The 11649-nt window shown below is 41.3% G+C and overlaps 2 protein-coding genes across 2 annotated transcripts; both read right to left on the bottom strand.

Annotated features, from left to right (window-relative positions):
• Window positions 1-2050: 2050 nt before the first annotated feature.
• On the bottom strand, window positions 2051-5127 carry LOC109953514 (tumor necrosis factor receptor superfamily member 6B-like). Its single transcript, XM_020588999.1, has 5 exons — window positions 5060-5127; window positions 3585-3975; window positions 3000-3179; window positions 2762-2843; window positions 2051-2612 (listed from the first exon to the last, which is right to left on the bottom strand). Exons 1-5 carry the CDS (start codon window positions 5060-5062, stop codon window positions 2411-2413), a joined length of 858 nt encoding a protein of 285 aa, XP_020444655.1. The 5' UTR covers window positions 5063-5127; the 3' UTR covers window positions 2051-2410.
• Window positions 5128-6783: 1656 nt separating this feature from the next.
• Window positions 6784-11571, bottom strand: LOC109953513 (tumor necrosis factor receptor superfamily member 11B-like). The gene is made up of 2 exons (XM_020588998.1): window positions 10709-11571; window positions 6784-8235 (listed from the first exon to the last, which is right to left on the bottom strand). The coding sequence occupies exons 1-2, from the start codon at window positions 10815-10817 to the stop codon at window positions 7844-7846; spliced, it is 501 nt and encodes a 166-aa protein (XP_020444654.1). The 5' UTR covers window positions 10818-11571; the 3' UTR covers window positions 6784-7843.
• Between the last annotated feature and the right edge of the window lie 78 nt (window positions 11572-11649).

Here is an 11649-nt window from a genome sequence, read left to right as displayed (position 1 = left end):
TGTGTGTGTGTGTGTGTGTGTGTGTGTGTGTGTGTGTGTGTGTGTCTCAGTGTACACAGATATAACCCTGGGTGCCCAAGGGCTCCACTGATGACTACCTGCTTTATACCAGCTTGTAGTTATCAGTCTGTAAATGGACCCATACTTCTAAGTATTAAATAAAGTATTATATCCTTAAGGGCAGTGGGGGCCAATATCATATATTTGTATGAGTGTGTATGCAGGTGTTGCCAGCCTGTTGACCTGTGCATTGGCTCTTCCTCTCCACTCCATCCTGTCAGATACCCCATTAATGCAAAGTATTTTTTGTTTTTACTGGACCTTGTCGTTCCGTCATACAGAGAGCGTCTCTGACTAAGTCTCATGTTTTACTACAGAGTTTCACTGTCACACGTGCAAGGCTGTTGGTCTTTAGTCATCATGGGCTGAGAGGAAAACCAGCTCTGAAAACATTTCAGTACCATGGTGCTCACTTTGTAATGTGTCCTGTCAGTGAAAATGACCTAAAGTCAGATCTTTCCTGTCTGATGCTTCACTGACTGTGCTGGTTGGCCATAGCTGCTGGTCTGCATTAGTTCACTCAAACGATCTACAGCATGGTGGCTCCCAAACCTATTTTCTTGTGCATGTAACCAAGCCCACATCAGATCTGAGAGCTTAAAAACTATATATCCACTTACATTTGCTCATTTTACATAAACCTGTAATGAACAAAAGTGCAGGATGCAAGATAGCCTAGAGCAGGGGTGGCCGATTCCAATCCTCGAGGGCCGCTGTCCTGCTTGTTTTCCAGCTATCCCTGCCTGACCTGCTGATTACCTGGCTCAGGTGTGTTCAGCCAGTCAGAAGCTGGAAGATACCATCTTAGATGAAAGTGGAGTGAGGAAAGATAAAGTGAATTGGTATCTTCCATTTGACAGTTGTAATATCATGGCGACAGTTTCACATCATCTTTAGCTTTCACTGTCCTGCATACGTAAGTGGTGATTTTTTTTGCACACAGTAATGTTTGCAAAAACTGAAGGGGTCTGACCACTTTATTAAGTGACTCACCAACTGATAAATTTAGGTCTGGCCAAAGCTTTTCAGTTTCATGCATGGCCTTGTTATTGAGGCAATAGCTACACATCTGCCTCAGAGACAAACTAGCAGATGCCCAGTTTATGGTGTGCTCATATGGATGGGTTTCTTCTTTGGGGGGGAAGATACAGTATATGGGTGTGGTGTGCTTTAGCTGTAAAGTGCTGTATAGATCATCCTTGAATCATTTCAGTTTCTTTTTAGCTATAACACTGCCTGTCTCACAGAGGCAGACACCAACAGCTCCCAAACTGGGTGTTAAGCAGTTCCTAAGAGGATCCCACGGGGTCCCAATCCCATGCTTAAAGTGAAGCACGTGGAGAAGGCAGTGTGCAGGCTATTACTGACACAACTACCCGGGGATAATAAAGGACCTATAGTTCATTGATAATGATAATAATAATTAATTCCAAACACTGTACACCTGTACCTGTAGAAATAATGGGAATAGATATGTGCATTATGGCAGTTGCAGATTGAAAATACCTTCTGACAACCAAAAGTTGTTTTTTCTTAACGCAAGTTAATTTCAGACAGTTTTAGCAGGTCCCACTGCTGTTAGTAGAGGCACATGTAGTAACTGTAGCCTATAGAGCTACATGACTAACCAAATAATGAAATACCCTCTCAGGGAAAAGACAGGCCAAATGCTAACTATGGAAAAGGTGGATGTAAGACAGGTTTCTGATACGGTTTAAAAATCAACCAACCAATCAGTAGCGCTACAGAACAAGTTGAACATGTTTGTCTACCAGAGTTAAAAGGGGAGGATGGCGACACCTTGTGGTGAATTGGATAAAATACAGCCAGACTTGATTACCCGCAGCCGGCTCCCGTGGTTTTCTTGCTTGTGATTGTTGGAACCTCCTTACAATACAGCATGTAACCTACTTTATGTAGCTGCTCCACCTGACAGGTAAAGGTTTCCACGTTGATATCACACAGAACTTTACAGAACTTTGTACGTGTGTATAATAACATTTATTTTAGTCATAGCTATCGACCACAGTCTGTACTTACTATTTAACATTTGAGTAATGCCACAGTTTGATATACAAGACATTTTTTATATTTCACATTTAGTTGTGAAGTTGCTCCCAAATTTGGACTCAAGCTATTTCCTGCTTTTAAATCTAAAGTAACATTCAGACCCAAGGTCAAATACAAGCAACACTGAAAACGATACATGTTGTCAGTTTATAAGTAGAACATCTTTTTCATTGCATCCTACAGTAAATGCTGCTGTATGACATTATACATCCAGAGAAAGAGGCATGTTATACTCCTGCACATAGGCCTACCATGGAGTCTATCAGTCTGTGAGGATACATCACAGGTTTAAGCTACAGTTTGGACTCTGCTGCTCAATCTCCTTGAATCTCTTCTTTAGTTTGTCTGCCATGGAGTGTAGGTCTGAAGATTTCAGCATATTTGGCAGTTGTCTCAGGTCCTTTTCTGGAGCCTGAGCCAGCCACACATTGATTTTCTCTAGAAGAGGACCTCTCTGTCTGGGGACCGACTTCTGAATGTACCTGTGGAATTGAGATGATGTTATTTAGCATCTCTGTGTTAAGTGAATTGCCAGCTGGGGGGAGCAAAAAGGCTGGAAGAAGGAGGAGAAGAGAACGAGGAAAAGAGACTTTTAAAACGATTTATAGAAGGAATCACAGTGTAGGCTCACCTAGTAACCAGTTTCTTCATTTTTACCACACGCATCCTGTGCATGTTAAAGAATCCCCAGAGGAATGTCCTGAGTGCCTCACCTAAGAAAGAAAATTGGAGCACCTTAGTCTGAAATTCAAACGTTGCTGTTTTTCGTCTTAACAAAAACTGATTATATTGTCCAGTGGACTTCACATTTTTTCCTAAATGTTATAATTTATATTGGGCGGTCAAAATAAACTGTGCAAAGTACACACCTCCATTTGCAATGTCCTCGCAGAAGCCACACATTGTGTCACTGTAGACTGATCCAGGGAGGAGCACGATCTGCCCATATGCGCACTCCTGGTGTTTTACGCACGTTTCCAGCGCAGAGGATGAGCTGGAGAAATAGCCATTGGAACACTTTTCACAAACCGTGTTCGTTTGCGACGTACCTAAAATAAGATAACAATGAATTAGGGACCATCAGAATGTTTTACCTCCCAGCTGTGTCTCCAGAGAGCCCAGGTGATGGTGCGTATTTCAGCAGTTACCAAGCACTTCGTGGAAACTGTTTCGGGCAATTACTACTATAAAATATTGACTGACCCATGCACTGTTTATTGCATTATTGGATTTCCTTTGTTTCTGAAGACCTATAACATCGATGTTTTTATTCTGCGCCATAGGATGCATATGCACAGCGAAAATGTGGACTATTTAACCAGTCATACTAAATAAAAATATAGGAATACAGATAGATACAATATACACAGATACTTTTGAGTGAGCAAAAACTGGTGTATATTATTTTTTTATATTTCAGCTACAACAAAATTTCTAAAACTCTGATAGGCTACCTCTCCTTTTAACACCGTGTCCCGGCCCACACTCGGTGTGTCTTATACAAAAGTCGTTGGTCCAGTAAAAGCCCTCTTTGCATCGACAGACCCTGTTGCTGACGGATGAGCACTCCGTCTCCACCTCCTGGTTCTCATTGCAGAGGATGTTGCAGTACAGACACCTGGGCAAGTAGTTCCACAGCTCGGTGAAGTGGTCACTTCTGCACGGTACGCACTGGGTGGGCGTGGTTGCGGTGCAGTGCGCAGCCTTGTGCGTGCCTGGTGGACACTGGTCACAGGTGAGAATTTCCCTGGTGATCCGGTCTCGGTACTCATAGGTAGGAACGGATTCTACCACAGAGGCACCGCAAAGGACACCGGGGAACAGGAACAGGGCCAGTAAGAAGAGCTGAGGACATGACCATAGTTACTGTTACTGCAGCATTGAGTACTACTACTACAATTAGTACTACTATACTACTACCAGTACTATAGGTTACTATTCTACCTCACTATACCACATGCAAATCTATATAGCCTATTAGACAGAGATGTAACAAAACAACTCTGTGTCATTGATATCACTGAGATACAAATTCCCGGAAGTAGTATTCAACTCAATGATCATACTAGCATTAGCACACTGAGCATTTTGTAGTAACTTTCATATTATTTTCTAATCATCTCCCCATCCTCATCAGTAGCAGTTTAACACATATTTGGGTCAGTGTTACTGTAGCCACCCCGTCACTGTGTTTTTTCGCCTTTCACAATTTTTTGGATGAGCAATGTCGCAGCAGTGTAATGCAAATAAGGAAATTTGTGTTTTTCTAAATTCAGAAATTCCCTAGCTCTTCATCACTGTAAATGATAATTGCACAACATGCAGCAGACAACATTTGTCTTAATCGATGGACTTGGACTATTTACAGCTTCCAGATATTTTTTCACACAAACATTTACCTCCCACAGTGACTGCTCAGGCTCCACCAGAGACCTAGATGCTTCTGTTTCATTTGCAGCAAAAAGCTGACTCTAATCTCTAAATCTCGAGACTTTCCCTATTAAAAACGAACCTGTTATATCTGTGTACTCTTAAAAAATATAGACAGTGCTGGCATCTGTTGTAAGACAAATATAGGCTACATAATGACAACTGATTCACATTTCTGATCAGTGTGATTAGGTTTTAGCCCATGTCCTAAAAGATCAATTTCTATAAATTCCCCAGATTATTCAGCTATTTTTTTTTTATTCTCTAAGTATCCTATGCTGGCTAAAGCTTGATCTCTTGGGAAATTACATTAAAAATTACAATTAAAATAGTGTTCAAAGTCTAGACTGCATCTCTATTTAATGATAATTTGCCTAATTTCCTTCTCAATTCTTCTTATCTTTGTTTAAAATCATCTAAAGCCTGTTTATCATCATCTCTCTCTGTCTTTGCTCGTATCATCTTAAACTCATCTAATATTTTAATACAGAACACTCACCATTCTGATGATATGCGTGCTCTCACGTCTGCCAAAGTGTGTCAGTTCACTTTATAGTGTTCACAAAGGAACCGATTTTTGTGTGGGTGGACAGTTTGTCAAACCTCTGTTTAAAAGGTCAAAACAACTTCCAACTTGTATTAGTCAGAAACAGAATATCAGACTTAACTGCTAAATGGTGTAAAGCTTTTAGGAAGTATCAGGACAAGGTGTGTGTGTCATTTGATGCAATGTGTAACACCCTGTCTGTAAGAAGAAATTGATATTTCCACTCCACCCAAACAGTTCTCAAATGTCCTGGTGGCCTAAGGGTGGTGTATCTCTCATCAGGACCTTTCTCTCTTTCCTGATATTTTCTTTCTCACTTTACTAAGTACTGTCAAGTAAAGGAAAAATGTTTCTACAAATGATTTCTATAAAGCGGTGTGGTGGTGTGGCCTGTATAAAAATAATTTTGTGGAACAGTGAATCAGTGAGACCCAAACATAATCAGCAGAATATGTATGTGATTATTCTGTTTACACACCTCTTTATGAGTTTTCCTTTCGTAAAACAGATTGTTTCCCCATGCCTACATTAAGTTCTATAAATGTAAAGCTTGTGCAGCTTAAAAATGTATAATTTAGTTCTTGTAATTTAGCTACATAAAATTTACATTACTGTATAGAAACCTTCCATCTCATAATAGAGCTCATGACTGAGAGGTATTGAGACAGTTTAAAGAAATATCTGTTTTTGCACAACAGTGACGTCAATGGCTTGAAACAAAAAAAGTCTCACTCTAAAATTTCCATCTAACCACTTTTCACTGTTTTTACATGGGCAGTGCTACGATGACTGATATTGGAGAAAAACCCCGAATTGATGATTTCCCCCCTGTTGAAACAGTATAAGATATGCAGCAATATGACTATATGTCACATTTTTCTTTTGAAAAAAGAATGAGTCACTGAATGAAATGAACAATATGACAATGTGTCAAGTAAATTGAAATGAATAGATGAATGCTATGACTCAAACGAGTATCTGTCACTCATTTCCTCCTGTTTCAGAAGTATTTTCTTTTCAAAAAGTAGGCTAAAGCTCTCAAATGCATCAGTGCTAAATTTCTTCTTAACAGAAAGCAGCTGTACAAGAACAGAACAGAATACAAAGTAAAATCAACAAAATTATTATTTAAATTAAGAAACATCTACTATATACTTATACGCTATTAGGAAGCACCCTTAAGAACAGAACTAAGCATCTGCAAATGGTATTGACGGATTTGGATATTTGGTGGTAGAAATACTTGCCTTTCGTACATCTTTACCATGCCAGATGAAAAATATATGTTTACAAAATGATTTTAATCAGATCATTTGACATCAGGATTCACAACTTACACAAACCTAAAGAGGACAAGTCCAGCATATATACAACAAAGATCATACATTTAATAATATAAAAGCAATAAAACAAAATATAAAACAAATATCACTTGCAGCATTCAGAATCCAGTATTTCTGATAAAGTAATAAAAACAAGCCTTTACATATTCAGAAATTATTTTTTAAATAGAAAACAATTGCACTCCTTTGTACATTCATAAACTGACAAGTTTTTTTTTTATCAAGAGTTTTACTTGTCAGCAGTCTAGAACAAACTAACAAACAAAGGAAAACTATAGAAAATACATATATTTCATTATGAAACCAAATCCTTCCTCTCAAACAGAGAGAAAGCAATAATAATAAAAACATAGCCATAGCTAGCCCATCTTCCATAAAATAGTGTTATATTTACATCTTAAATAGTTTTTATTTTTTCACAGACTCTGGTCAAAAGGTTTCCAGGAAACATTTTTTATTATACTGCATGGAGTACAAAGAGCTCTTAAAACCTTTTTACTGGTTAAACACGCAAGAAACGTGACGTAAGCTCGGTTCCATTCAATCCACGCGAGACGTGAGCTGCGCGTTGTTTACAGTAAAGTCGTGAGAGCAGCTATGTCAGCAGGATAGCGGCGAGACAGAGGGACTTTACCAAGCTGACCAACAAGACAAGGGTACTGGACAAAAATTGTTCTCATGTAAGATAATCAGGCAGAAATCGCGTTTTTACGTAGCCGATAGATGAATTGATTTTATTGATTTTTTTCCCCGACTTGTTACAGATAGAGAAAGTGAAAGTGAAACTCAAGCAGCCTGGTCAGTCGTAACAGAAAACAACAGGATTTGTGTGATTTAAAGAGCTGACTGTGGCGATTATGCTTCAGTAAACGTGGTAGAGGGAAAACAGACATTACGCGTAAAAAACGCGCGTCTCACGGATCCAGAGTGGATTGACCCATTTGTTATAGTGGAATTCTCTCTGCAGCCTGAGATGGGCATAGAAAACGCTTCCAATGTGTTTGACCAGTAGGGCTTATTAGATTCGTAACTGCCAAAACAGATGCTGTACACCCAGAGTGATGTTTTTAGCATTCCTTACCTCTTTTAATCAAAACCTTACTTTGGCAAAGGGTTTTGATAAGACAATCAGAGATGGAAAGAATAATTTGCCTCCCCATCTTGCCTTTTTCACAAAGTACCTCTAGGCAATATGTGCATAGCTTGATATCACTTAGAGATATCTTAAAGACCTGACATTATCACGTGACCCTTGTCTGTTACTCTTTTACTAGTACATATATTTATCCTCCTGTTTACTGTGTGTGCTTTTGGGTTTATTATTTGAACATGCATTGGTGTCATTTTATGCTTTAGACTGCATGTGTTCCTATTTGTATTTCCCATTTTCCTATTAATTTAAGGGCTTATGAGCCTTAAAACATGACTCATCCTGAAGCATAGTGAAAAACATTTTCTCATACAGCTTGTGTGCGGAGCTGGTTTCTATGATGCGACTGATTTTCTTCAGGCCTTTCAGCAGATTGTGCGGTGCCCCCTGGCTGCGCAGCACCCTCAGACTGTGAGATAGACCTTTGACTAGATCCAGGTCATAGTTTGCTGTCTTCCAAAGGTGAAGCAGCTGCAGAATGTACTGTCTGGGCCGGCAGGTAGAGACCACAGTTTGGACATCCTCTTGCCGAACTTTGACCCCTGGTAGGCTATTGGCAACCTTAAGAAGGTCATCTAGTGTCAGGTTCTTCAGACTGCTGCATCGTGAGACCTTTCTCTCACAGTGGGCCACACCTGGTGGGACAGAATGCTAACATTAGTACACAAAAAGCAGTTCTTGAATAAGAAGTGGCTCAATCTAAAAAGTGCAGACTTTGTTCAGACCTGTCGAGGTTTGTGTATAATTTTGGACCCAAATACAGAACCAAAGCAACAGAGATGTAATGAGATAACGGGGCTTTATTAGTGGCTAAGAAAACTGTGGCTAACACTGAAAAGTTGCACTTGGGGCTTCTTTGTGTGGGAATCTGGCCGTTAGCAGGTGAAGTGAGTGGAAAAGGTCAAGGTAACCTTCCCATCAGATGGCCAGAGAATTGCACAACAGGAGAGCCATGATTTCCAGAGGGTAATCCTGGTAATCTTAGATCCCATGAGAAAGCAGGAGCTGCTCAGGCAGGCAGCCATGGAACCAGATGTGAGACCAGATGTGAAACAGGCTTCACTCAAGGAGGAAGCCTTAGAACCAGATGTGAAACAGATGCTTCTCAGGAGGGAGGCCATGGAAACAGGAGTGAAACAGGCACCGTTCTAGTGGGTAGCTGTGGACCCAGATGTAAAATGAGCATGGCTCAAGAAGGTGTGGAGCCAGGCATGAAGCTGACGCCACTCCAGAGGGCAGCTACACTGAGGCTGAACTGAAATAGAAGACTACTCAGTAGGGCCACCATGGAACCAGGAAGACAGCTGGGACCACTCAGATAAATGGTGACATGGAGGCTGGCATCAAAGGTGGAAATCTCCTGGAGGACAGGCAGGAGGCTGGTGGTAAAAACGGTGCTGATCAGGAAGCAGGGAGTGCAGGACAAGCAGATGACTGTAGAACATGGTCGACAGACTGATGACCAGGCAGAATGTTGGATGAGTTCTAGTGGGTAGCTGTGGACCCAGATGTAAAATGAGCATGGCTCAAGAAGGTGTGGAGCCAGGCATGAAGCTGACGCCACTCCAGAGGGCAGCTACACTGAGGCTGAACTGAAATAGAAGACTACTCAGTAGGGCCACCATGGAACCAGGAAGACAGCTGGGACCACTCAGATAAATGGTGACATGGAGGCTGGCATCAAAGGTGGAAATCTCCTGGAGGACAGGCAGGAGGCTGGTGGTAAAAACGGTGCTGATCAGGAAGCAGGGAGTGCAGGACAAGCAGATGACTATAGAACATGGTCGACTGACTAATGACCAGGCAGAATGTTGGATGGGGAGGTCCATTCTGGAGCAGGCGGCATCTCTTCACTGAGGCAGACTCAGGGGAACGACTGGGAGTTAGCAGGGCCATGGTGAACAAATGGAGAAGCAGCTGAGGTTTCAGGTATGACAACTGACAGGGGCTTGAGTGTGCTGGGTGTCTGGACCTTCATCTTGGGTGAGCCAGTCAGCTGGGCCTGAGGCTTGAGTGAGTTGCTGTAGGCCTGAGGCTTGGGCATGCTTCATGGTTGAGTGTAGGACTTGGGGGTGATCCTTGGCTTGGATTGAAGCTCTGATGCGTGACTGGAGTTTGGTTGCACTGTGTGGTTTGATGGAGGGCTTGAATGCACCGGCCATTAGGGAGTGGACCTTGGGTGCTAATAATCTGGAAGTGGAATTCCAGCACACTGGGTGATTTCAAAGTGTGAAAAATTGGGGGGTGATGTTTTTTTAGGAGCCCCCCTAACCATCTCCTAACTTCAGTGATGCGAGACCCCTCAATAAGGGGAGAGCTGGGTGTTAGCGACTTTCAGGTCAGTGACAGGATGGAGGCTGGCTGACACAGGTAGTGAGCAAGGCCTAGCAAGACAAGAGACTTGAGAATAGCCAACAGGCCCATTGCTAACTTCACGGGGAGTGGACAGAGTGACTGAATTTTCCAGAGGGAGGTCGTGTCTGCCACCAAATGCAGAACACCAGGAATGTCCATTACCCAAGGGTGATAAAGAAAAATTCTCTCTATACAGGAGCAGCAGCAGACCTTCACTGGGTCTGTAGTATTCTTGATGATTATATTTAAAGCTTGGAGAACATTACTAATTACAAGCCTCACTCTTGCACTGGTTGCTGGGTTCATTTTGGCCAAATTGTTCTGTCAAGGTTTATGTGTAATTTTGAACACAAACCAAGGTAAAAAAAAAAAAAGGTGTGACGAGGGACAAGTGGGCTTTATTAGTGCCAAAGATTATGATGACTAAATAGGTGAACTCTTTGGCAGAAGCAGAGGCAAAGCAAACTAGAACTTGGCAGAACAGAAAGAGAGCACGGACAAGCGATATCAGGTGTATAACTGTAGATATGTTGTAAAACAAAAACCCAGACAATTCCCTTAAAGGTAACAAGCTAGATGACAAAGCTAAACCGCTCTCTATCAAGTCTATAAACAGCCTTCAGGCAAAAATACAAAATTCTAAAATCTACAAAAGCTATACACTTCAAGGTAATTAGATAAAAACACTTTCTCAATACAGGCAGTTAATTTAGCATAATAAAAGCCAGGAAGTTCAGGGAATCATGACAGGACCTTGTATGATGCCATTCAGCTTGTCCTGGTCCTTGTTCTGCTGCCTCCAGAGTCTCAGCAGCTGGAGGACCTGCTGCTGAGGAGAGCAGGCCTTCTTCAGTCTCTCCATGCTCTTACGATCCACCTTCCGCCCTGGAAGACTCTCCAACAGCCGCTCCAAGGGCAGCAAGGCTAGAGATGGGAGGACTGCCTCCTCACAAAAGGTTTTATCTAGGATCAAGAGTAAGAAAAAGACAGGAAGAATGGCTTAAATTAGACTTTTAATAACATTATCACAGCATACAATGAAAATATGATAATATAGATCAATACTGATTTTCCATGAAAAAAGTTTAGACAAACTGATGCAGGTGCTGGACACCAGACAACTTAAGAAACAGGGAGAGACTAGACAGCACTAAGATAACTCACTGTCTTGATAAAGCCATTACACCTAAAAGGATTAGTTCCATGATAGTTGACCCTCATAATATGATTCCTTGTCCATGAAAACCTACCCCTAGCATTTGGAATCACATTGATATCATTATTAGTTTGAAACTTATTCAAGTATATCCATACTTTGCTAATGGGGATTTCCTTCAGGATCTAGCTCAGCAAAATACATTCGTTACTTTTTGAGTTATGCTGTGACCAACTAACACACAAATGCCAGTAAAACATTACGTCCGCCTTGGCCTTCCCTTTCATACGAAGACTTGAATTACAAAGAAAAAAAAGCCTTGATCATTTTTGCACACTAAGTGGTTTGGCTGCAAAACCCTTAGTATGAGTTCTTGTTTCTGTTTCCAACCGGTGATGCAGAACCACTACTGACATTAGTATGATTAAATTCTGTGCTGTTTTTTTTTTTTTTTTTGCTGAGTGGTACCGCACCACTTGTACACCAGCAGTATTTCATTCATTCATACATACATCTTCTATACCGCTCAGTCCCAAAC

The sequence above is a fragment of the Monopterus albus genome, unplaced genomic scaffold (genome assembly GCF_001952655.1).
Source record: "Monopterus albus unplaced genomic scaffold, M_albus_1.0 scaffold718.1, whole genome shotgun sequence".
Taxonomy (NCBI): Eukaryota; Metazoa; Chordata; class Actinopteri; order Synbranchiformes; family Synbranchidae; genus Monopterus; species Monopterus albus.
This window is presented reverse-complemented; position numbering and strand designations above follow the sequence as displayed.